We start from the raw sequence: 27,508 nt of genomic DNA, 5'->3' as shown, positions 1-27,508 counted from the left end.
CAGCTGCAAAAGAGTGAGGGGCTACTAATTACTATTATCAAGTATACTCGGTTATATAACAGGTACTGATAGTACATGTGTAGGCCTACAGTATATGATAATACGGATTGTTTTGCCCATTTATAAATAATATAAGCCAATGTCGACACCCTGAAACATGTTATCTGTATTAAACATTCATTTCAAAATAATCATGTGAAAATGCTTGAAGTTGTAAATAATAAATAACGCACGTTTATTTACATACATGTACATGTAGTGCATAAATCTGTACCTTCCAACGCTGTTTCAACTCGTAATTCTGTTCTCATATTCATAATACATGTATAATTCCTTAAAACGACACACACAAGAAAACATGTAAACATAATATATTTTAATTGTGACTTGCTGTTAAGTACATGTATGTTTATCCCTATTTTCTTCATTTCTTCTATTTCCTTGAGCTTAAAAGGGTCATACGTCTACGTCATCATTTTGTGAATGGGAATACAGCGCACCAAGTAGTATGAAAAATAACTAGTTTTCACACGAAGCCCTCTATTGGCAAAATCCCCTAGCCCATCTTAGAATATTACTTCCGACTTTATACGGCAGTGAACGGGGTTAATATATGAATTCGGAGTGAGGTTTACGAATTCGGAGTGAGCTTTTTCAATTCGGAGTGAGGTTTACGAATTCGGAGTGAGCTTTTTCAATTCGGAGTGAGGTTTACGAATTCGGAGTGGGGTTTACGAATTCGGAGTGAGGTTTGCGAATTCGGAGTGGGGTTTACGAATTCGGAGTGAGGTTTAAGAATTGAGAGTGAAGTTTAAATATTCGGAGTGAGGTTTAAGAATTGAGAGTGAAGTTTAAATATTCGGAGTGAGGTTTAAGAATTGAGAGTGAAGTTTAAATATTCGGAGTGAGGTTTAGAATTGGGAGTGTCGTTTGGAATTTGGAGTGCACTTGTGGGCCACTGTAGTTTATAGCCGGGCGTACATCAAAAGGCGACTCGTTTATTATTGTGATATGTAATAATAATTGATATAAAAGATATGATATAATATGTTCTTATAGATGGCCTATTTATAAGCTTTATAGATTTTTTAAAGTATTTGGAGATTAAAAACACAAAAGCTGGCAGGTTTCAAATCGAAGCCCCACATATTGTTCGTGTGCTAACTCGGGGGCATTCTTCTTCAAAATTCTGCCTGGGGCGCTTCCATATTTGGAAGTCACACGTCACAGCTGTGTCCGCCTGGATCCATATTTGGGAGTCATAAGTCTCGTACGTCACAGGTCTGGCCGCCTGGAGCTGCCTTTCCCGCCTTGCGCTGAAGTTATCTCGTGCAGACGAGACAAGAAGCAATTAAAGTGCCTGACGCGGAGTTAGAAGATTGAATTGAAAATACATGTATCTTGCAGTCGAAGGTCAGTGCCACAATACAAGCAACATTCTGCTGTAAAAACTGATTTTCGTGTAGCCATTGCGCAGCCTTTATATAGTGGTATCGGGCATACAGTGTAGCTGTCAAATTTGGCACACGGCAAGCACGTGTATTGTGCACGTGTATATCTCAGGACTAAATGTTCTTTGATAAGCAAAAAATACAAAAACATTGGATATGTTTTTTCCTTTCGAAGAATATTATTTATTTTTTCACTTTACATCTTAAATACAGCAAATAAAATTAAATAAAGGAGAATTAAATATGTTTTACGTTTCATTTTGGCCTGATGACATTCAACTGCATATTCACTGCGGAGCAGCTCTATTTGATTGACGGAAGCCTAACATGGCCGCTGTTCGCCAGAGCTTAGTAAAAACAAGGAGTTATAACAGAAGGAGATTACACGCAAGCCTTTCTATTGTCCGATGTCTGTAACGGTGGGCGGAGCTAGCTACGGGGACGGGCCTCCGGTCTCAAGGTTTCGTCTGCGTCGCTCTCCTCAGCTTGGAGATAAATTTCATATGCGTTATTTCGCGTTAGAATTCGAGATCAGTAATGTCAAAGCGCCGCTGTATGATGCTGACGATTTTTTTCACAGGTAATTATTTGGACGATGTGCTGGAAGGGAACGATATCATAGAAAGCGATTATAAGGTGGTGACTGAGGATGGTCGCCATGAGCTTTTTTTAGTCGGTGATAGATGGCTTTTTTATGGCACAACCCGGTGAAAAATCACCAAGGAGAAGTCAAAAGAAAACGTCCCAACTGTGGTTTGTGAAAATGACGTTCAAGTGAACGTCTGTCCTCACTGCCAAAGGACATAATATTAATACATTAACGTTTGGACCCTCCTGCCCTTGGGTCCCATAAACATATACATTGTGACAGTGCCTACGCTTTGTGTCTGGTTTTAAATTTCTTAAAGTATTTTTTCTCTCACTCGGTATAATTTTAATATTATAATGCATTTAATTAAAATTTTAATCCAAGGTTGAGGCAATGCCACGACACGTCAGTTTACTGAATACTCGTTATAAATTTCTTTATCTTGGAAATTTCCCTTTTTTTCAGGATTATTTGACACGTACTAACACTGTTCATATTTGTCGGTAAACAAGTGCACAGTGCTATACATTAAGAATAATTTTTATTCATTCAGAAATATATTTATGTACAAAATATATCAGAAATTTTAGTATTCACTGAGCTCTTTAAAGTGAAACAAATAAAGATGAGAATATTGAATTTCAAACTATTATTTACTATATTAACTTAAAATATCTTTTAAGTCAACTCTATACTCAAGCACTCTATACTCTATACTCATGAAAGTAGCATCTGTGAGTAAAACCATTTTATTATATCAATAGAAGAACAAAAACAACAAGGCAGCAAAGCTGTCAAATGTACAGACAAAAAACAGAAAATAATGATGCAAAATAGGTCATTTTGCCAATTTTGATGCAATAATAAATAATGCTTATAATAGCACTGTTAGTCAACACTGAATTTTAATCATGCACAACAGGTAACATGGTCAATAACAGGAGCTGACCCAGAGATATTTTCTGACAGTATTCCAAAGTATCTTTGTTGATCCATCCTCTATTTTGATGATCTTCCAACAGAAAAAAAAATAAATATCAGTCAATATAAACTTAAAAATCCGAACGTCTTCCGGAAGCTGACCCAGAAGATGGTCTCAATCCATCCCTTCAATAAGATTACAGTATCAGGACCATGAGAGACCAAAGTCACATGATGAAAGTCTCAATATTTGAAAAATGATGACAGTGCATAAAATAATATTACATAATGTTTGAAAACATAAATAACATACAACTGCTTATGTGGAAATACAGAAAATGTGCAGAGCTTCAGGCGGTTAAATATCACAAATGCAAGCGTTTGAGAAAAAAGTTATTAAGGAAAATAAACAAAACTAGAAAAGCACTCTGAGAGTGCAGACCTCTGCCCAGGCAGGAGCAGATCCATAACAGGAGCAGATCCAGAGATATTTTCTGACAGTAATCCAAAGTATCTATTTTGATCCATCCTCCATTTTGAAGGTCTTCCAACAGAAAAAAAAACAGATACCAGTCAATATAAACTTAATAACCTGACTGTCTTCCGGAAGACCCAGAAGATGGTCTCAATCCACCCCTTCAATAAGATTACAGTTTCAGGACCATAAGAGACCAAAGTCACATGATGAAAGTCTCAATATTTGAAAAATGATGACAGTGCATAAAATAATATAACATAATGTTTAAAGACATAAAAAACAATACAACTGCTTATGTGGAAATACAGAAAATGAGCAAAGCCTCAGGTGGATGGAAGTTATAAGTCACAAATGCCAGTGTTTGAGAAAAAAATTAACAAGGCAGCAATTGTTGATTATTATTGATTATTGTCCTCTTTGGCCCACTTCTGACAGTTCCTGAAATTTTCAGCAAAATTGGTCCATAACTTTTTGAGTTATGTTGATGACAGACAAACAGAGGTGAAAATATAACCTCCTTGGCAGAGGTAAATATAATTCCAATGAAGCTGCTATTCAAACTTTTAATCTTATATATATATATATATATATATATATATATATATCAAAAACTTATTTGCAATATTAAACAAAATTTACCTGCATAATTATCATTGCTTCCTTATTATTAATCTAGCAGAGAGCTTTACCTTTGGGAGTTTACAGGGAAATATCAACAAGTGTGCTTTATGTAATCTCATTTAATGGCCTATCAATTAGGCAAATTATAACACTGAAATTAGCTAAGTGATACCCAAGGGAAATTGACAGACTAACCCTCTCAAAGGTCTTTCAGGCCCATAAGTCACAACTTAAGAAAAGCACAAAACAATAATGCACAAAATAGGAGACTACCAATTCTGATGCAATAATACATTATGTTTAACTGCACAGTCAACATTAAATTTTAATTTTGCACAACAGGTAACACCGACGAAAATAAAAGCATAAGGCTTCAGGCCCATCAGAGTTCAAGTTTATGCTTAGAAAGTGCCAGAATGAGAAAAATGAAAATTTCACACAAAATTGCATAAAATTCAATAATAAATGATAACCCAATTGACCTGGCTTTGTAATTTGAACTACATGCCAATCCTAAAAATCATACTTATAAGTTAAATATAATGATAAACACAGTTTTCTTTTCATAATGTTTGCAGTAGCAGTGCAAAAAGATTATTGTCAATTTTGATGTAACATTACATAATAAATTATAGAATAATTATCACCAATTTTTGATTATTGACTATAAATAGCATGGACATGTAGAAAATTTGATTACCATACGGCTTCATGCCCATGGGAGCTCTGAGTCCCACAATGAATATGCCAAAAAGATAATGAATATTTCACTTAAATGTATAACTTCCAGAAAAAGAAGCCAATTAGACTGCTTTTCCAACTCGGGCTGCATTTTAGCCATGTGTTTCTTTTTTGAAAGTTTGACAATCATAAGTAACATGGTTTTCCCATAATGGTCATCATGGCAGCAGCACCAAAAATTGTGTTTTCTTCTATTTTGATGCAACATTACATAATGCTTAACAGCATAATGACCATCAATTTTTAATAATAAAATATACATCATGGATTTTCAGAAAATGTGACTAGTATGGGTCTTCAAGCCCGTGGAGGTTCTAAGTTGCACCTTGAAATTGCCAATAAGTGAAAAATTAAATTTTCACAAAAAAACTGTTAAATTGCCAGAAAATTTTACCAAACAGACTGCATTGCCTACTGAAGCTGTATGTTAGACCCATGTTTCTTTCCTGTAAGTTTGAGAACAGCAAGTGACATGATTTCCCTTAAATGGTCATCATAGGAGCAGTGCCCTAAATAGAGGTTTCTTCAAATTTTGATGCAACCTTACATAATGTTTAACAGCATAATAACCATCAAATGTTATTAATAAAATATTAGTAACATGGACATTCAGAAAACGTGACAAGCAAAGGCCTTCAGGATCATGGAACGTCAAAGTCACACCTTGAAAATGCCAACATGTGAAAAATTAAATTTTCACAAAAAAACTGTTTAATTGCCAGAAAAAATTACCAAACAGACTGCATTGCCTACTGAAGCTATATTTTAGTCCCATGTTTCTTTCCTGTAAGTTTGAGAACAGTAAGTGACATGACTTTCCTTAAATGGTCATCATGGGAGCAGTGCCCAAAATAGGGGTTTCTTCAAATTTTGATGCAATATTACATAATGTTTAACAGCATAATGACCATCAATTTTTAATTATGAGATATTAGTATCACGGATATTCAGAAAATGTGACTAGCAAAGGTCTTCAGGCCCATGGAACTTCAAAGTCACATCTTGAAAATGCCAAAATGTAAACAAGACAGCACTGTTCTGAAATGGGTTTAGTTCCATTTTTAACACTTTTTTAACATAAAACAAAATAAACATTTTACTGCCATTTTTATATGGCCAACTAAAAAAATTGATGAGATGGGAAAAGTATCAATAGAACAGTGTTAAATGTCCAATTTCCTCCATTCTGAGATTCTGAACATAGTGGATGATTGAATCTGACAAACTGCAATGATATGAGTTTATTTCCATTTTTGACACTTTATTACACATTACATGATAACAACTTTACCATGTTTTTTACATAATCAACTAACAATGTTGTAAAGATGCAGGAAATATCAAACAAACACTTTTACGCATCTTATTAGTTCAATAATGAGACTGTTAACATGCCTAATAATTGAATCTGAGGAAATGTGAAAAAACAGTATAACTTCTAAAATAATGGCCCGCTTATGCTGATTTTTGAACTCAACCTGCGTTTTAGTAAGATTGACAACTTCTGTGAGTATAATGACAATTGGCCAATCCGTTTTTCTTATATTGTGTTATCAGTGTTGCATTTATATTGAAAAAAGTGAAAAAAACAGCATAAATTCCCTAAAAATGGCCCAATCATGCTGATTTTCGAACTTGACCTGCGTATTATGAATATTCATCAGTTCTGTAAGTTTCAAGTCAAAAGGTAAAAGGGTTTTCCACTTATCGTGTTATCGGTGCTGTATATATGCTGAAAAAAGTGAAAAAAACAGCATAACTTCCCTACAAGTGACCCGATCATGCTGATTTTCGAACTTGACCTGCGTATTATGAATATTCATCAGTTCTGTAAGTTTCAAGCCAAAAGGTGAAATGGTTTTCCACTTATCGTGTTATCGGTGCTGCATATATGATGAAAAAAGTGAAAAAACAGCATAACTTCCCAAAAAATGGCCCGATCATGCTGATTTTCGAACTTGACCTGCGTATTATGAATATTCATCAGTATTGTAAGTTTCAAACCAAAAGGTAAAATGGTTTTCCACTTATCGTGTTATCGGTGCTGCATATATGCTGAAAAAAGTGAAAAAACAGCATAACTTCCCTACAAGTGACCCGATCATGCTGATTTTCGAACTTGACCTGCATATTATAAATATTCATCAATTCTGTAAGTTTCAAGCTGAAATAAAAAACAGTTTTCCACTTATCGTGTTATCGGTAAAAGTGCACGGCGACGACGGCAACGACGGCGACGGCGACGACAGACGCAGATGATGGCTATATGTACAGACACATCTGTGTCTGTACATAAAAATTTTACACATAAGCAGTAATAAATGAAGTCATAAGAATGATTAAGTTGCTACAGTTTTCCAGTTTTATGCAGTCTATGATGGCATTTTTTTCAACCGTGCAAATAGAAATAATTATATTCTTTTTTATCTGACTTGCTGATACCAGTCTGTGCCAGATACTATTCCACTTACAGGCCAGCAAGGTCTGAGAATCTAATGGGCCGAATGAAAAAAAAAAATCCTAGAAGATAAAGTGGTTAATTCTTACAAATAGGATGAAAAACATGGGATTTTCAAAAGGTTATTATAGATCAAGACAACACTTAGTAAGAACATTTATAAAATGTAACAGCTGAAAAAATTAACTGGTAAGTAAGCAGTAAGTGACTGCTTTAAAGAAATTTCACTGAAACAGAAATTTCACTGGCAATCAACAATTTATATATAGGTTTTGAATTTTTTTCTACGTAACAGTAACATAAAATTTATGTCCACTTTTGCAATGTATAGAGTCAGTTAGGTGACTGAAAATATTTTAAAATGTCATAAAGGAGCACTATTAATTTAATGCAATCTCTGTTGGCCAGTCTTATCCAGTTTCTTCTCCAAAAAGGACAACTCAAGTGAGAATTTCTTCAGGGCCTTTTCTTCTGCCTTGCTAATGCCATGCCACTCAGAAAAGAGAGAAACCTGTAGGTTAGAAAAAAAAACATAATAATAGCATTATGAACTACTAGTATCCATGTAGACATTATGGAATTATGCAGTGAAGTTTAATGTGTCTTGTTATGACTTGACTGAAATAATGTTCACCACATAAATGAACAATTTACAACTAAATTCATATAGAACATCAAGATTCATGATCACAAGCTAATAACCCCAAGAAATTGAAAGAAATTGTACTTATTACAAAAAATTATTTAAATCCGCCCTGGTCCCTACTCTTCTGACAGGACAAAAAGGGGATTTCAGAGAGGCTGGTTGCTAAAAGGAAAATGCCCAAGGTTGTTGTATTTTGAAAAAAAAATTAAAAAGGGTACTGTTGTTAGTGAATGTTTAATGCATCTTAGGCATTATGACAAAAGTAACTTACCCCAGACACACTGACCTCCTTTTTTCATTGACATATTTTAATTTTTTCCAGCCTGACCATAATTCATATATTCAATGCAGCCTTCTCCCATATCTATAATAGAAAAAAAAACTTGAGTAGTGTTAAGATATGCTTGTCAAATTCATTATCAATTTTGAGAGAATTTCTGTTTCAACACTACAAGATGAAATATTTAATTTCAAGTAATGAATAAACCTTAATAGAGTTCTATTCTTTTGTAACCACCAAGGCAAAGCTTCTTTCTTAAAATGAACTGAAACATCCAAGCTTGCCACCTAACATGCCAAAGTAGTGAAGTATAATTTAAGTAGAGAAGCAAGTACCCCTTAATTATAGAGGTGTCTTACACAATAAAGTGTGTCTTACACACCTCGACTCAAAGAGAGATGTGTAGTGAGATAACAGGTAAAGTAATTGGTGGAGCCTAGGTGAACTTAAAACCTTAAGACTTTAAATTAAGAAGCACCAGGATTCATGTGTGTTCTTTTTTCAAAGGTTTAATATGAATTAAAACATATATATGTAAAAAGAAGACTAAATAAGTTAAAAATAACTATACCAAAGACACTGTGAAGTCAAACTTCCTGTTAGACCGCCATGATGGAAAATGCCGGGTGGAGGCAAAATTTTCCAGTCAAAAAAACTGAGCACTTTACTTAAACAACAAAGTTACCACTCCAAAGCCACCCACCATGGTGAGAAGAAAAATGATGACCAACTGTCATGATAAGTCTTTTTAGATTTAGACATGAAAAAGGTAAAGGCCAAAATGGTACATTTACCCATAACACTAGAGTAAAAAATTGGTATTCTGAACAAATCGGGTTATTTTTTTCAAGAAATATTGGAGCAGTATCCATGCAATATATACCACGCCACGACCAAGATGTTCAAGAATCTAAACACACCAATTTTTTTTATAATCTTGCATTTGAAAAGTACAAAAAGCAGTAAGGCTTTTGGCCATAACAAGCATAACACTTTTTGATCGGAACTCATGAAAATTGTCAATTTTCGTATCCAAGTGTAACAACGTGACTCCAAGATGACGTGGTGTCGTCAAGCGTCTTTATTACATAACATAAACAGGTCATACAATTAACGACATTATGATACATCTTCCTTTTTTTTACAATAAAAAATGTTTCTAAATAAAGTATCTTATGCTTTAATCTACATAGTTTGTTCTCCTTATCTCAATAACTAAACAATGTCTTTTAACACTCTTCAATAAGTCTCTTTGGTTTAACAATGTTTCTACCACTACGAGTCTTGACATCAGGTAGAGTTACAACTTGTGGCATAACATTAACTTGTGCCTGAGAAGGACTCTGTTCCATATCAATATCTACTTCAGGCAAGACAAATACTACATCTACTAACAGTGTCAGTGACATCACGAGATATGTTGGGCCAATATAATACTCTTGCCCTACTAAGGCATTTCTCAATACCCAAATGACCTTCATGTATTCTGTGTAACATATCTTTTCTCATTGAACCTGGTATTACAACTTTTGTACCATGTACAATAACACCATCAATCACTGCTAAATTCTCTCTAAAATGAAAATATGGTTTCAAAAACCTATAAGAGTTCCATCCATTGAGAATTGCTTTCATTACCAAATTCAGAGTTTCATCTGACTCGGTTTCCATAGCCAATTTTTTCCACATAGGATCACTAAAACACTTGGATTCTCTAATCATGTCCAAATGCAATTCAATTTCTTTTTCAGTGTCACTTTTCTGACTTGGTTCATATGCACGAGATAATGTATCTGCAATTACAAGATACTTGCCAGGCTTATATTCAAATTTCAAGTCATACCTTCTAAGCCTTAACATTAAACGTTGTAATCGTGGAGTTAAGTCACTCAATATCTTACTAGAAAGTGATATCAAAGGTTTGTGATCAGTCTCAGCTATCACATCTGCTCTACCATAGATATATTCATGAAATTTCTCTGCAGCAAATACCATTCCTAGCAATTCTTGTTCTATCTGTGCATATCTACACTCTGTCTTTGTCATTGCCCTAGAAGCAAATGCAACAGGTTTCCACTCATGTTCATGTAACTGTAGTAAAACTGCTCCAAGTCCACTTTTGGAAGCATCTGACGATACTTTCGTCTTCCTGTTGTGATCGAAGTACTGTAATATTTTGTCACTCCTGATCATATTTTTCAAACAGTCCCATTCTTTCTTATGTTCATCAGACCAATTCCAGTCTACAGTATTCAATAACAAATGTCTCAGTTTCGTAGTCTTCTCTGACAAATTGGGCATGAATTTTGATAAGTAATTAATCATACCTAGCCCTCTTTGTAATTCTTCCTTACATGTTGGATCAGGCATATTGTTTATAGCACTGACTTTACATGGATCTGGCTTTATACCATGTTCTGTAAGACAATCACCTAGAAATGTTAAAGCAGTACAACTTATTTCACATTTGTCTCCATTGAACTTCACGCCTGCTTTCTGTACAATATTCATCACACGTTGTAAAATTCTATTATGCTCTGACCATGTTTCAGCATAAATCACAATATCATCAATAAAAACTTTCACATTTTTCTCATTTTCAAATAACTGAGCTATCTTAGCATATAAAATCTCTGGTGCACTTTTCACCCCATATGGCATCCTAAGAAATGAATATCTACCAAACGGTGTAGCCACTGTACACAACCTGGAGCTTTGCTCATCTAACTTAAGGTTATAGAAACCATGACGAAGGTCCAGTTTTGAAAAACACTTGGCACCTGCCATGTCACTCTCTATTTCAGATTTCTCTGGTAAATGATAATGTTCTCGGCAGACATATTCATTCAATCTTAGAGGATCCATGCATATTCTAAGGTTACCATTAGCTTTTTCAACTAATACTAAGGGAAGTACCCAGTCTGTGGGACCATCTGTTTTCTTTATTATGTTCTGACTTGCCAATCTTTCCAACTCTTTCTGGAGTTTATCTCTCAAAGCAAAAGGTACTTTACGAGCTGCACATATTATTGGCTTTGCATTGTCTTTGAGTTTAATACAAACTTCACCTTCCAGGCAACCAATGCCTGTAAATACATCACCGTACTTTTCTTTGATGTATTCCTTTGTTAAACCACCCTCTGTAATGCCATATACTTTTCTGACATCTCTAGTTCTTATTACTAAACCACATTTTTCACTATCTCCTGCTCCTAGTATTGATACACAGTCTTGGTTTGCTACATAAAATTTTACATTATTTATTTTCTTTCCTGACTTTAGAGTCAGATTTACATAACATATACCCTTTGTAGCAATGCTAGTATTGTTATAAGCACTCAGTTTAGTGTTAGTACTGTACAGTCTTGGTTTCTGTCTTAACAAATTGTACTCATCGATACTCAGAATGTTCACTTGAGAGCCACTGTCTATTTTCAAGGGTATAACTGTGCCATTCACACTCACTGGAGCTATCCACTCACACTTTGATCGGTCAGTTCTGACTGTGGAAACAAATAGTTCTTCTTCATCTTCTTCATCAGATACAGCATTCAGAGTATGTACTTTACTGTCTGTTCTACATTTATTTGCAAAATGGTTCCATCCTTTGCATTTTCTACACATCTTGCCCCATGCCGGGCACTTGTATTTATTGTGGTCCCCACCACATCTGCAACATTCTCTAGTAGAAGATTTACTGTTACGAGGCTTGTCACTGCTACATGGGATTTCACGGCTTTGACGACTTTTACCAGTGGCTTCTAATGGTTTACTTCTTTTATAACCATGACTGACCTTCTTACTACGCACCGCATTGACCACCGCCTCTGTAGAGGACCCGAAGGTTTTCATCGGTCCTTTAAAACATAGAAATGGATAGAAATGGATAGAAATGGACTGAAATGGACCGAAATGGACCGAAATGGACGCATGGCAAATCTCTATGAGATCGCACTTGGGTTTTACATAGTAAAAATAAACTTACCTTTATACCAGAAAGAAGTTTTATTGAATTTTCTGGTGGTACACCCTTCGAGGTAGTAATCGGGTCAAGGTCGCCATTTTAAAGGTGGATTCCGCAACGAGGCTGTGGCGGTGATTATACAACGAGGCTGTGGCAGTGTACCTAAACACCGTCCTCAACCTAGCACAACCGACCACAACCGTCCTCCCATATAAAATAGTAAAATACGGTAATAGTTGGAAATTCCACATAAGATGGTGCTTTACTGATATAGAATATAGGGGAGACCTGAGCTAGTCAATTTATGAAAAAGTAACTTAATATTTGAAAGTTTGATGGTTGAATATTAGGTGAGAAAAAATTAAAAAAAAAAAAACATGAAAATTAAGAAAATCTAAAATGTGCATTTTACCACCCATTGTCTCAATGTATCAATTATCAATAGCTTTTTCATAGAATACTAATCTTTCATTTTCTTATTCTTATCCAATATATTCTTCCTAAAGTACCCTAAAAGAAAATATGTTGAAAAATGTCAAATAAATACTTTTTCATAGGGGGAGTCCTTGTGTGGTAAAATACAAATCTTTAATTTTTTTATATTTTTCATGAAAATTAAAACAAAAATTTAAGTGCCAATGTGTCCTCCATTATGCATACTACAAGATCATAGTCATTTACTCAAATAAAATAAATTTATGAATGTTTTGTGTGTGTGTGGGGGGGGGGGGGGGAGTCAAAATTTCCCAGGGGGAGACAAATTTTCACTATTGGACTGGGGAGTTACATTTCCATTAATCATGAAATTCTGACTTCCCTAAAATGTGACTCCCCAGTCAGATTTCCATAATTTATGGAAATCTGACTGGGGAGTCACATTTTAGGGGAGTCAGAATTTCATGGTACACCAGTCATAAAAATGTTTTTTTTTAACCGGATAGTGAAATGAAAGATGTCGGCATCTAAAAAAAAATTGTTAGAGGATTAAAAATCTACTTTCATAGGCTTGTGATCGAATATAGTATATGTATAACCTGTATAGGGTATCAATAAAGTAAAGCTAGTTGCTTCAAGTTTCACAGAAATGTAGGCCTATCAGCGTTGTTCATTAGCACAAAAAGTCAATGGTTTTCTAAAATAATACTGGTTCAAAATTGAAATCATTTGTTTTCTTTTCATTTTATTATCATTAGTTTATTCCTAAATTAAAAAAGAAATAAGTTCGCTTAATAGATATTAAGATTCTTTCAACACATACCATGCAACGTAAAGAAACCTCAATATATATCTGCCGCGTTTGAACTGCTAATTCATCAAAGACCAAAAGAATCAATTTAATGAGTAAAAATCTATTTCATGGCGTTTACATGGAATTATAACTGCATTTGAGTGCAAGGCCCAGAAACATGCCCTACCTCATTTGGCGGCACATTCGTCCACTCACGCTGTTCTACCTCTTACAGGTAAATATTGGCTTGATTGGTTTGCTTTTTTATTTAAGAGTTTCATGTTGTCTTATTTTGTTATACAGATAATTATTTTTAGTTTAGTTCATTTAAAATACTATTCATTTATTTTTTAGTTTTAGTTCACGTAAATTGTTCTGTTCGTTTCATCACATTATTCAGACATTTGTCCACTCATGCTGTTCTACCTCTCATAGGTATCGCAATAAACAACATGTTTATAAAAAATACCACTTCAAGTCTCTACCAGATCAGTCTGAGTCGTTTTTAAATAACAGTCCTGTTACAGTTTCATCAAGCAGTCATGCTAGGTATTCCTGTATTATAAAGGGTATATAGGTTTAGGTAGTTAAATGGAATATATTGGAAGCCTTTCCTGAGAAAAGTGGGTGGTCCTGAAAAGGACCGTTTATAGGTAGGAAATGAGATTTCCTCAGTTTCCTTCGTTCAGCAACTTTTGGAGGTGCCCGGGTACCATTGCCAGAGCTTTCTTAACTTTGATGCTGTTGATCTGCTTTCAGTTTGGGCAGTGCGATGTAGATGCCAGGTCGTAGTGCCACCCTGAGCCGCATTTCCATGGTCATAGTTCCGCAGACCATTCACATGGGCTGTATCACAGATCTGATGCCCCAACTCCTAAATGCAGGCAACATTATTATGGAACTGCTGAAAGATATCCCCTTCACCTGTTAGTATTATAAAAAACGGATATTAATAATAAAGTACCAATCACTATACTCTGGGCTGTCCTCCAGGGTCGTAGTGTCGCAGACCTTTCAAGTGGGCTGTATCACAGTTTGATGCCCTAACTCCTAAACGCAGGCAACATGAGATTTTTCAGCAAATGTCTAAATTTTATGCAATCCTACATTACAATTATATCAAAATCATTAAAATAGTGTGCTATTAAATAAAAAGACAGCAATAATTAGATTATGGAAGATCTTAAAATTCCAACTTGAAGTAATCTGAAAGAAAGGGCCAGGACTTCATTGTTCACCCATCTGCCTGGTATTCACCCAAAATATGTGAGGTGTCCATCCATGACACTTAATGTCCTTCCATAACAGTTTTAATAACTTTGATTTATTAATCCACTGAAATCTTATATGTCAATTTTTTTTCAAAGGTTGTTGACCCATACCATGTTTGAGGAGAATATGAAGTAAAAAGTTTTTAGCTTTTGTAATGACTGAGAAAACTTAAAAAATAGGTACCTAAATTGTCGTGGAAGAACATTTTGATATTAATTAATCCATTCTTTTCTATTCAGAAAAATTTCAATGTAATGCACTTGGTTATATGTAAAAAATAACTTATATTTAATGTCTGTAGCCTTTATTATTAAAAATAATCAATATTTTGTAAACTACATCAAAAATAAAAATGTCCTTCCATAACACTATTTTATAAATTTTCCAGATAAAAGTTTCAATAAAATAATAATCATCAAAACCTTTTTTTGGGGGATTCTGGTGTCTAGTGGTGTCTGGTTTCAGAAATTATAAGTTTTGTAAGTAGGAGTCTTTTTTGAAATTTTAAGGTCTCTGGACCAAATACCACGGAATGGCCCTTATACTGAAAAATGATGTTGGAAATTCCCTTTCTATCAAGGAATTCAACCTTAATGTTAACTTTGTTCTAGACTAATTCAGTATCCAAAAGAATGATCTGAATGGCTTATTCTTCCAATGGAAAGTAATTACACATACATGTAGCATGTTATGAAATAATTGACTAGATTAAACAAAATCATCCAAATCATCAAAAATCCTCAAGGTCATATTATATAACCAGATAAAAGAGTAGTTAAATGACATGCAAATATTAAAAAAAAAAAACCTTTAGTACTAGTAATAATAATTGGCAACTGACATTTAAGACACGATGTGAAAGGCCCCAATTCAGAACAAACCATAGAATATGATTAAAATATGGAACCGCATTGACTCTTGGATACTTTAAAAAAATCCAAAGTAAAGTTTCATATAATGAAATGTTATGTAAAGTTATGTGGGTTTTAGATTTTTTACTAAAATATTGCCTTTTTTGCTTTATTCTCATACCTATTATTACTTTTATTTGATTCAATTTTACTTCGTCATAATTTCACTGATAAATTTATTCCTCTTTTTTTCATTAACACAATATTTTATTCTAACCCCTCAGAGAGGTATGTGAAAGAAGTGTATACACTATCCTCTTTAAAGTTAATATTATTTACTATATAAGACAAAGTGTCTCCTAGTGAGAAGAAATGGACAATTAATTTCCAGACACAAACAGCAACTAAGTTGTAACTACATGTAGATGGAAAAGATGTGCCTTTAATAATCGAAGTAAATCTAATCGACAGTTCAATTTGACAAGGTAAAATATATAGTAAAATGAGATGAGTTATAGGGTGATGTCAAATAGCTACGACACAGGTAGGGACAGTGATCGATATATATGAGTCGGTTGGTATACCAAAACACCAGCTACAACAAATAATAATGAAATCCCCTACATACATGTAGCACATCACTTCATAACAATAACAAATCAAAAGCAGTCCAATGTGAAAAATTTTTTTAAAAATTATTCTGTGATCTGAGACAGCATTAAAACCTAATCCATTCTAAGCTAGTTAATCCAATTTACCTATTCAGGGATGAGATTACCATTTTGTAATAAAAAAAGTATAAGATTAAAGTTTTTATTGCAGATCTGCATCAGTTGCAAAAGTAATATTTTTGGTTCCCAAATATTCCAAAAGCTACCTGATTATGATCGTAACAATTATAACAAGCAAATAAGTAGACAAATTTTGTCTTCCAACCCTGTAAGTATGTTTTCTTACTATCTTATCAATTCAGCTTACCTGTGAGTCCATTGATTGCAAGAGGAACACTCAATAACATCGTATGTGCAAGCAGTTGAGCAGACACTGCATGGGTATCGAGGCTTCTTAGACTTCATATTAATACTTGGTTGTATCTTAGAACTCTATACGCAAGGGTTCATAAAGAAACTGAACTAATGCCTTCTCTGCAGCTGGGTTTTAAATACTTTCTGAGAGTCAGGCACACTTTGATTGGTCATGGTAAATTGAGGGGGAATAGTTCTTTGTATAAGATTCATATTTCACAATAAATACACTGTAAATGAAAATATAATAAATTCTTTTTAAACGCCAAAAGGATCGTTATGATAATTAGCTTGAAATCTGTGCTTGCCATCAGACCACATGACCTCCTCATTGATGGCTCTGTTATTAATGATAATCTGTTTAGAAATTGTTACAAAAAAAAAAAAAAAAAAAAAAAAACCTTTGATGTTGGGATGGATTCATTAGGCCCTAACTATTGGTGAGAATGTAAATTTTTTTTTTTGGCCAAAATGAACACTTGATAGAATGGATCTGTTCAATGAAAAAAATTGGTTAAGATACAAATATCTTATCATAGGACCTGATCTGATAGTGGTGATTAATTAATGAGGTGTTAACTCCACAAGCTCACAGAAGCCAAAAGGAATAGTAGCCAAATCAATTTTCACTTAATTAAATAAAGAATGTAAGTCTGACTTACCTGTCAGTGACATAACTACTCACTTGTCACATTTTTATCATTATCTCTACCAGCTAGCAGAGATCGTTAACTGGTTATTAATAACTGTAATGGTTCACTGGCAATCTGAAGTACTGGTCTCAGCGTTAAAGAAACATCACTTTTCTTACCTGAAATTTTTTTCACTCTTCACCCATTTCACAACACTAACAGAAAAATACAGAAAACTTACAGATATGGCAATGGACATGCCCTATGCTATAGAGATCAACAGTTTCAAACAGGTTTATAATAAAATACACTGCAAGTTCCACATCCTGTAACTCTTTCGGTTAAGGATATATAAGGATATATATTTATTCCTAATTATAATCCAGAAATTTCATTATTTAACTTAGACTATTAGTCCCCTCCCTGCTGACAATTCGCAAAAAAAAAAATAAATAAATAAATAAATAAATGAATAAATGAATAAATAAATAAATAAATAAATAAATATTATCATGCTGCACACATTATTGTAGCTTTCTTTGGTTCTGGTTACTTAAGTCAAAGGTTTGCAGTTTAAATTATCTAATTGGACTTTTAAACACGTGCATGATACAAGCAACTGTGTTTTAAAATAGATCCTCGTTGTGGAATCCACCTTGAAAATGGCGACCTTGACCCGATTACTACTTCGAAGGGTGTATCACCAGAAAATTCAATAAAACTTCTTTCTGGTATAAAAGTAAGTTTATTTTTACTATGCAAAACCCAAGTGCGATCTCATAGAGGTTTGCCATGCGTCCATTTCGGTCCATTTCGGCCCATTTCAGTCCATTTCTATCCATTTCTATCCATTTCTATGTTTTAAAGGACCCGGTTTTCATTTGCTCCTGGCAGGTTTCCGCGGCCATGCACGTCTGTACGGCTTTCTGGAGGGTTAGATCTTCCGTTCGGAGAAGTTTTTCTTTCAGTCTGAGGTCTCTGATGCCGACAACGATCTGGTCTCTGATCATTTCTTCTTTTAAAATGCCAAAGTTACACGTATCTGCTTTGTTTTTGAGATCCGTTACGTAGTGCTCAAAAGTTTCACCGACTTGCTGATCACGTGTTCTGAAACAGTATCGTTCATATATTTCATTCTTCTTCGGTTCGCAAAACCTCTTAAAATTTTCCACTACCTTCTCAAAGATCTTTTCGTCTCCCTCTTCGTCATAAGTGAAAGTGCGGTAAAGGTCTTGGGCCTCACCCCCAGCCACTGTTAATAGCAATCCGATTTTTCGCGCGTCTGTAGCTTCGCTGGCGTCAATGGCCTCTAAATACCAGTTGAATTGTTCTATGAACTTCCGCCAAGCCACAGAAATATTCCCGCTCTGCAACTGCAGGGGCGAAGGAGGATTGATACGCTCCATTTTCAAAAGATAAATTGTCCCGATTACTATCGATTGCTCGGATTTACTTCTGGTACCATGTAACAACGTGACTCCAAGATGACGTGGTGTCGTCAAGCGTCTTTATTACATAACATAAACAGGTCATACAATTAACGACATTATGATACACCAAGCTAGACCACATGTAAAATCGCAAAAAAAAAACAATACTGCTCAAGCAAGTGTGTTGCACACATAACAATTAGTTAAATTTTATGACTGTCATGTGACACAAGTTTCAAAAAGTAGGAGGAAAATGTCTTTTGGAGTAATTTTTTTTTCGAAATATTATCAAGATGGCGGCTTAAGCATCTGCTTGTTATTCGGCTACTGAAAGTGCACCTAAGTTTTATTCTTTGCTATTGCCACAAATTACTTAACAATTGCAACTGTATAAAGACCAAACTTTCTTCATCTGATACTATATTTATAGGCACTTGTTATGAGTGGGAAATATTTTTCGTGCAATATTTATTCTCCACACACCACCTCGCGAGATCAACGTGAAGCTGGACACTTACACAGTGAGACCCTACGACATAAAAGTTGCAATTTATCTTCATATTTCGTGTAGTTATGCATTTAAAAGCACTTACCTGTTTTTGAAAACCTTGTCCAACGTAATATCATATAAATTCTGTATTTCTCTCATTTTTTAGAAACGTGGGACTCCGTTTCTGTTTCTGTCCTCAAAAATCAACAGACGAAGGCACAGATACTAACAAACGAGATTTAAACGAGAGTAGCAATTAAGCGTAACAGAGATAGGCATCCATTGTTCTCTGGGTTCTATTCATTCCGACCAATGAGAGACCGTAATACGGGCTCCGCCCCCACGCGTGTAATCTCCTTCTGTTATAACTCCTTGGTAAAAATGACTCCAAGGTATATTTAATATTTACAAGCTAATTTTTACGTTGCTCTGACACTCAGGGTAGATTGTTAAATTTCCTACAGAAGAAATTAATTGAAATAAAGAAAAGGTCATTTTGGTTGAAATTCTTGAAATGGGAGGTGCTCAGAAGTTCCAGATGTTCAAATTTCATGAAATAATGTCATTTTTGACCGGAAGTTGTCTGCCTCGCCAAGCCTTATGTTTTATTTTCCAGAGGTTCAAAATTTCTTACACATTACCGTATTGCACATTTTGCTTTCACCACCACAATGTACTTTTTGATACAGCATAAATCGAAAACCGTATGGAAATTTAAAAAAAACGGAGACCACTTCCAGTGTTGGGCTTGACATGCTCTACAAAATGCAAAAAAGAACAGGTCTCTAGCGCCAACAGTTCCCGAATTAGAGACAGTTTTCAGTTTCGGTCACTTATGGCCGCTACTCCCGTAAAAATGCACCGATTGACCCAAAACTCACGGAGATGAAAGATGACCTGAAGGGTAACAAATTAAACACCTGCCACTAATATTATAGGTTAGGTCTGAGTAGTTTCTGAATATTAGGGCAAATAATTTTTTTTCGTATAAAAAAAATTCATTTTTTTTTTTTTTTGAAAATTCTAGCCCGTTTGACCTTGAAATAAAGGTCAAAGATCAAATCCAAGGGCATATTTGAAATCTCCACATATGACTTTTTGTTGTAAAGCAAATGACATACAAAACAATTAAAACAGAATTAAATGTGTAGGAAGTTACTGAGTGCAAAGTAAATGTCTTAAAGTGTCAACGAGTGTAGACTGTTCTCGAAGCAAGAAAGGGTGGAACGTTTCAGAGTCAGATATAGTTGGATCTTATTGGTTAATTTTTCTATCGATTTGCGCGTGTTTACCACGTGTAGAATTCATGCACACTTGAGTTGGACAAGATCTAAGGTGAGTTATTCGGGAAATATTTTAAATATTTTAAATCAAAAACAAGTCTCATTTAAATTACTAAATTAGGAAATATTGAATAGAGTTTTGTAATATGAGAATGGGAAATTCATTTGGAAAATGGTGTATAAAAACTTGTACATTCTGTGAAAAAGAAGTTGGTGAATAAACGTTCCAAAGATCCAGATTGCTGTCGTCATTCTTCACTATAACATTTCGGACAGCCGTCTATGGAAAATTTTCCCATAATTCCTACGGTATGGTAGTTAATTAGCGTTTAAATTTGCCAATTTTGGACAAGGGTGCATTGCAATGAGCGCCACACCTAGACCCCTGAACCGATGTTGAGATTATAGTTGACCTAAATCCAAGAGATGAATATGCAGGCCTTTGTAGTCTAGGAGGAGAAGCGGTAACGGTAACATGGCGGCGGAGCCGGCGGAAAGGACTGGATGGGATTAAAACCATGTGTACCGCCAGCGCCAACGCTGGTGGTACAATAATAATAATATATAGTGCCAGTCAAAAATATAAAATAATTTTTTGTACACGTGAAAGATAGATAGATATATAGGCATTTTAATTATATTTTACGTGTACAAAAAAATTAATTAATATTTTTGACCGGCACTATCCGGCTTCCGCAATTTCACAGTAATAATTTCAGCGTTTATGAGCAATTATTTATCTTCAACTGCCACACAATAGTCCCACACAGCATATAAAATGTGCATACAATACAAACAATGTAATACTATTTAAACATTAAATAGCATTATGTATATACGCCTTATATCTAAATTATCACTCGTTATAATAACGTCAGAAAGCGTTAGGGCCTCAGGTCACTGGGTGTGTAACTTTCCTCCAGTGGCCTCCCTCCTTATCAATTCTTCAAGTGCCGTCACAAGGTCCTGCCTATTACAGTCGCAGAAAGCTTTTTTTAATTCAGCAATTTTTATATTTTCTGGCTTGCTGGATGATATTTTCCATTGTCGGAAAACTTCAAATTTCTTTTTCTTCGGAGATTCTTGATTCTTTTCAATAAGATCTAAGGTTGCCGCGGGAATTCCAAGGCACATTCCAACATCATGCCACGTGCTTCCCATGTGTTCAGTCGCTAATATGTACAAAATCTTATCAGTCAAAATTTCTGAAAAAAAGGGTAAAAGTAATTAGTTTTATAAAACACCGTCGTGAAAATTTTATCCACATCTTTTACTTCTTTACTTCTCTTTATCCACAATTTTTATCTTCATCACAATTTTAACGATTTAGTGGATGCTAGAAAAAAGTGAAGACATTTGAAGCTAGGTCTGTCATCATTTAGCAACTTATCGCTGACTTTGAGGTGTTTTTCGTCACACTTTTTACCTCTTTCTTGGACGCCACCCGAGACACTCTTCCTGTGTGTGACTTCACAGCCTTCACACAAAGTACACTCCGAACCCATTTCGTTATCAGTCGGTTGCTTGACTATTGCTTTGAGTCCCATGTTTGCAGTGGTTTGCTAAATAAAACGTTTCAATAATGCTACCAATGTAATTTGACGCAAATTAGCCAACATCTGGGACGGGTACAATCGCTCAGATTTATAGTAATTCGACAGTGTGCTTTTACAACTTTAAGAATACGATGCGTCAGGGCCTCTTGCAAATTTTGACAGTGTTATATAGGTACAAACCTGTAACACATTCTCGCTGAAGGTCCACACTTTACTCTGTCTGCTGATGCCGCAAGAATAGTCATAAGTGCTGTTTTCCGGAAATGACAACTCCTGCTGATGTTTACAAAGTGGTATGATATGACATTCACGTGAATCTTGCTCACAATTCTTGTGCCTAAAGCCCAAAACCTGGCATTTGAAGCCTAAGATAAAGTGCACATTCGGGAAATCATTTTTACAGATTTCACGCACTTCCCTGTGCAAAAACTTCAGAATTTTAATGGCATCATATTGTTTCTCCAAAGAAATTTTGATAAGGTTTTGCTGGGGTATTCGGCAGCGGGTCTGTATTTTAAAATGACAACCATCAAGAGAACAGAAAATGCCACATCCCCTAAACACAGATGGCCTCCTGCTGTCTTCCTGCCCAGAAAAATTCTGAGAACAAAGGCATTTGGCAAGCAAACGATCAAAGACAGGGGTCACAGCAAATGATCTAAAATCCAGATAGAAAACATGACACTCTTCCTCGTTCCAAACTGCACAAGCTTCTGACGGTAAAAGTGAAGGAACTAGAAAACAGCTGTCAAGTTGTTTTTGCATCGGACAAATGAAGTCAAAAGCTATAAGTAGTTCTTTTAGAACTGCGAGATTTTGATTCATTTTATGTGGGTCTGAGATGGGACCTAAGTATTTTTCAAGAGCTTTCTTTGCAATATACACAAATAAATTTTCATCCAAAATGCCCTTTTCTACGAGGTCGCGCGCTTCCTTCTTGTGTTTTCGCATTTTTGGATCTGTTTCTACGTCTTTGATATCGATCGAAGACAGATGGGTAAACACTGCAATCAAAATGTCTGGATTAAGAACAATTATATCAGAGAGAACGCCATTTTTCGGTCGATATATAACGTGACCTTGACTGTCTGCAAGGTCAATCATTCGTTCAAAATCGCCCTCCTTCAACCAGGGGTAATTTTGATTGAAATTATTCTTTGCTTCGGTCTTTCTTATGAAAAAATTCCCTTCGTTGCACCATCTTGAAAAGTAACCTAGGGCGCTTCTCCAGGCAATGGGATATATGGCGGTCATGAATTCTGCTTCTCGCACACTGATTTTAATTGCATCGCGTAGAGGTTTGAATGCACGGTTTTCGTCTACTTTATTATCGACTCGAAAGAACGGAAAATCACATGTGTACAGCCTCTTTTCGTACTTTGGGTTTGATAAAATTCTACGTTTCAGTATTGTTTCAAACTCTTTAACCCGGTTTTCTAGAGATTTATCAAAACTTCTGGCGTGTGTACCGACCAGGAGGATAACAGAATCTGGATGAGAGGTGTGCGCAAAAATGGAGTTAAGCCAGTACTCAAGATCTTTCAGCTGACGTTCAGGGGCTTCCGGGGATTCGACCACATGAGCTAAATTGAAAACCAACAAATAAATGCCATGTTTGGACATAAAAAGATGATGCCACGAACGATATTTCTCCTGACCAGCAAAATCTAAAATATTTAAGAAAGTGGGCAAAGACTCAAGATTGAGGTTTATTCTGGACAAATGTCGAGAGATAGAAATCAAATCAACTCCGCACGCATCAAACGCCTTGAGCACAACCTTTCTCCGGATTTCAATACCAAGTCTTATGAGTGGAGAGATCACAAAAATCAAACGAAGCCAAAATGGCTGCTCAGCCAGAACAGATAGATCCACAACTGTCCAGCCAATGGAATGCAAGTAAAGAGGACAAGCCATTACACCGATAAAAAAGCTGTATATTCCTGAATTTTGAAACAAGAAACTTTTTAGGTTTCGGCAGCTGTGACTGGCTAGAGCATACATTAATCCAAATACTATCCCAAAGCCCCCAGACAGTGTAACTTGACAGAAAAAGTGATCTTTGTACTCACTCAGAGCAATAGGCATCAGAAAAATGAAAAGAGTCAAAGTGACTACATGAAGTGCCATGTTTCTTGGGAACTCTTTCAGAGCGTTCGTTTTTGACAGCATGTAGTTTCTGGACGTAATACCGACCCCAATACTAACTCCAAGGGCATAAGAAAAATGCACTGCCAAAAACGCTAAATGCGTAACGCTGAAATGTTGTTCGTTGGATTTTACGGAAGGCAGCATTATTAAGAATGCCGGGAAAACGATCCACTTTCGAATCCGCAATCCAAGAACGAAACCAATGGTCCAACCGGCCAGTACAACCACCAACAAATGACCAAAACTACAAATTATTCCGGAAAAGAAGTGTTCCGGAGTAATATATCCAACCCGGTGAATTATATCACAAAGAAACACCCAATGTGATGAAGAAAAATTGCCTCTTATGCAGCAGATGTCTGTATCTTTCAACCAATCAAAGCATTCAGCAAGAGGATTTTTGCGAATCAAAAAGTTGACCATTGTCATGCCAACGGCGCTTGCATCAATGACACTAACGAAATTATTTTTAGTGTCGAGCAAGCCAATGACCCAGGCCGAAAACCAAACGCAACCAAATATCAGTGGAAACCCCAAGACATTGTGCAGTGAAAAAAGGACAACAGAAGGAATTGTCATGACCAACAGCTTTGAAACATGTGCTATCACATAACACGCTCCAAAATCCTGTGCATTGATATGTTTCAAACCACTGGCTGTTGCACAGACAGGAGGATGTGGGATCAGCTCTTTGGCAACCAAGTACGAGGCACTTTCCTGTGTGTCTCTGTCGATTGAATCACCGCGGTCAACCTCTTCGAAGGATTCATATGCCTTTTTCCCCTCGACATACTTCGTGTCCAAGCCAGGAGTGCTTTGCTCGTCATCTCGAAAGCTTTGACCCAGAAGACGCCTTAACAGGCTAGTTTTTCCAACTCTAGGATCTCCTAAAACAACAATCTGTAATAAACGAAAAAATTCCATATTTTTCATTTTCAAACAATAATAACGCTAACGCAGGAAAACGGGACTATTTTAGCGTCTCCACAAATATAAGCTCATTGAAATCATTTACTACATACTTACCTTTGCGTGATTTGAGGGGAGTTGGCCATCTTTAATTTTTTCAACATTCAGGTCCTTCAATTTCTTCTGATCTTCGGAGAAACAGAACACATTGTCGCTGACACCAACCAGATTTAAAGTTGTGTAAGCTGGGGGTTCTTTAACAGTTGGATAGAAGAACTAAAATAAAAAACAGATGGCAATTAACATGCGCTGCTATTTTCTAAATAAGGCTATAGTGGTACGTGAAGGTAGGCAGTCGATAATCTTTCTTCTTCGTTTCTTTCGTTTATTGATTATTTATTTATACTGTTATCATTATTTATTTTCTTATTTATTCTTTATTTATTTGTTTTTACTTATTAATTTTATTCTTATCAGTATCTTTTTATGTGTTTGATGAGAATGACATGACTGGCAAAAGCTGCATTTGCGAGATATGGTAATGGATTGCAGTTTTCGTTCGTCGCGTAATGAAGTTCAGTGCAGGTTGAAAAGCCGTTTGGATACATTTGGATACCAGGGGTGGATCCAGGATTTTTGAAGGGGGTCCGTGGATACGAAGCCGACACCTCCCCCCACCACCTTAGCGCTGGAGGGCCCCCGAGGTTTTTTTTTTTTTTTTTTTTTTTTTTTTTTTAGAGTGCGTACGGTGCCATTTGGTACGGTTTAGAACTATGATTCAACTAGTCAAAATTCTATTATCAAGAGGGGACCATTTGTGGGGTATTTTTAGAAATCGAAAGGGGTAATGACCCCCTGACACTTCCCTAAATCCGCCACTGCATGCATGTTGACAGGATTATTTAGATGAAGTTGACATCGGTCTTTAAGATACATGTACTGGTATAGAAACGGCGTTCAGTCTTCACTTTTTTTTTGCATTAAGTTTATTGTGTTTTATTGGCGTCTTTTGCTTTTAAGTTGTGGTTTATTATCTCGCACAACCCAGGCAGCTGGAATTTATAAATACTTATCGCAGACAAATAAACAACACAAACAAGATGCGCAAACAATCCGTCCATTGTACTACATTTTTCGGTTGCAAGCAGCCTTAAACACTAACCGATGTATGCAAGCCATCAATATAATAAAAAAAACAATGTTAACTTTTTCGACCTGCACCACAAGACACATAGGTTACAGTTGCGGATTAAACGTGGCAGGATTTTAATAAAAGGCTTTTATATAATGGAACAGCGACAAGACTAATAAGTAGAACACGAAGTATTTATATAAAGTTTCTTATATTAAGTATTTATATTAAGTTTAAATCTTAAGTAATTCAACGAAGATCCACTACATTTTAGCATGCAAAAATATTAAATAGTTGTCGTTACTTACCTGAAGCGCTCACAGAGAGAGAGAGAGAGAGAGAGAGAAAACAAATAGATAAATAAATCAATAAGGCAGTTTAAAAGCCTTTCGTTGTATCTCATTGATCATGGCCTTTTTTAAGACAGCGGCAGTCCCCATAAAGGCGATGTCTAAGGGTGGCCAGATTTATAATCTACAGCTTGTAGTTTCATTTGTTTGTACAGAGGAGTTTGAAACAACTATCCGCTATGTGAAGTTTGCGAGGTGTAAACAAAGATAAAGCGAAGTTGACCCGCTCTTGTCTAAACTGTCTATATCATCTGAATCACAGTGTGCGACCAAGTGCCCTTACCTCCTTTATACAAGCCACGAATCGCCACAACAGAGACATCTTCTAAATTTTCGGTAGCACTGGATCTCTCGAGGTTTTGACGGGGCGTGCACCGATATCAAAAATTGTACACCTATAGCAGCTCTACCTTTGGTCACGTGAGGGAAATACCGACGCTTTAAATAACCCGCAGATAAATTAACCCACGCAGAAAATTTCCCTCTTCTCATAGTTGACATTTTGTAGCAGGTCTAAAGTATCAAATAGCTTTTAATTCGTAAAGTATTTTAGGTGGGTAATCAATGATTGCCTAACGGTTAGTGGAAATATTTATAATACGAATTACGAGCCTGGGAGGACTTTCTTTGTAATTTGAGAATATTTGCACTCAAAAATGAATAAATAATTATAAACAACACACAAAAAAAAAATAAATAAATAAAAAAATAAAAAACGCAATATGATTATGAAACCTCACGGGAGGATCAACCACTTTCAACTATAGTATTCTGAATTTCAGAGCACCTTGGGCACTTCCCGCTTTCTACGTACTACATATACTATCAATTTAGAATGAAGCCATTTAATTAATTAAATCTCTAACCCAAGGATGGTTAATCTAACACAGAAGCAAAGACACTATTCATTTATGCTTTTTGTGAAAGATTGCCTTGCCTCTATTTATAGGAAGTGACTTGTTTGCGTCAGGAAAAAAATATTAAATGGGTAAACTTTGAACAATCACTTCCTTGTTTTGAATGTGAGCAACCATTTCTAAGGGAAATTTT

General features: G+C 35.5%; 2 protein-coding genes and 1 long non-coding RNA gene across 5 annotated transcripts; 1 reads left to right on the top strand and 2 right to left on the bottom strand.

Annotated features, from left to right (window-relative positions):
• Nucleotides 1-2,564: 2,564 nt before the first annotated feature.
• Nucleotides 2,565-27,149, bottom strand: LOC106156482 (uncharacterized). 3 transcript variants are annotated; one of them, XM_087002248.1, is made up of 7 exons: nt 26,742-27,149; nt 25,094-25,252; nt 22,097-24,967; nt 21,787-21,922; nt 19,181-21,565; nt 8,177-8,269; nt 2,565-7,770 (listed from the first exon to the last, which is right to left on the bottom strand). In XM_087002248.1, the coding sequence occupies exons 1-5, from the start codon at nt 26,778-26,780 to the stop codon at nt 21,258-21,260; spliced, it is 3,513 nt and encodes a 1,170-aa protein (XP_086858374.1). In that variant the 5' UTR covers nt 26,781-27,149; the 3' UTR covers nt 2,565-7,770; nt 8,177-8,269; nt 19,181-21,257. The 3 variants fall into 3 exon arrangements, with proteins under 3 accessions (XP_086858374.1, XP_086858375.1, XP_086858376.1); XM_087002249.1 differs by having other exon boundaries at nt 8,192-8,269; XM_087002250.1 differs by lacking the exon at nt 2,565-7,770 and adding an exon at nt 7,777-8,067.
• Nucleotides 12,987-15,070, top strand: LOC147764912 (uncharacterized). The gene is made up of 2 exons (XR_015332128.1): nt 12,987-13,612; nt 14,137-15,070. It is a non-coding gene; the product is annotated as an uncharacterized LOC147764912 (long non-coding RNA).
• On the bottom strand, nt 18,012-18,563 carry LOC147764911 (uncharacterized). The gene has a single exon (XM_087017700.1). The coding sequence runs from the start codon at nt 18,561-18,563 to the stop codon at nt 18,012-18,014; it is 552 nt and encodes a 183-aa protein (XP_086873826.1).
• Nucleotides 27,150-27,508: the final 359 nt, after the last annotated feature.

This window comes from Lingula anatina, chromosome 1 (assembly GCF_051362555.1).
Source record: "Lingula anatina isolate TDL-2025a chromosome 1, LinAna3.0, whole genome shotgun sequence".
Taxonomy (NCBI): domain Eukaryota; kingdom Metazoa; phylum Brachiopoda; class Lingulata; order Lingulida; family Lingulidae; genus Lingula; species Lingula anatina.
Note: the sequence above shows the minus strand (reverse complement) of the source record. Positions and strands in the feature narration are given on the sequence as shown.

Excerpts from the sequence above, each read along its gene's own strand:
- LOC147764911 (XM_087017700.1), bottom strand. The coding sequence starts at position 18,563 with ATGGAGCGTATCAATCCTCCTTCGCCCCTGCAGTTGCAGAGCGGGAAT.
- LOC106156482 (XM_087002248.1), bottom strand. The coding sequence starts at position 26,780 with ATGTCTCTGTTGTGGCGATTCGTGGCTTGTATAAAGGAG. Across the intron at positions 25,253-26,741 it reads TCGTGGCTTGTATAAAGGAG|TTCTTCTATCCAACTGTTAA; the intron begins GTAAGGGCACTT and ends TTTTTATTTTAG. Across the intron at positions 21,923-22,096 it reads TCAGCGAGAATGTGTTACAG|CAAACCACTGCAAACATGGG; the intron begins GTTTGTACCTAT and ends CGTTTTATTTAG.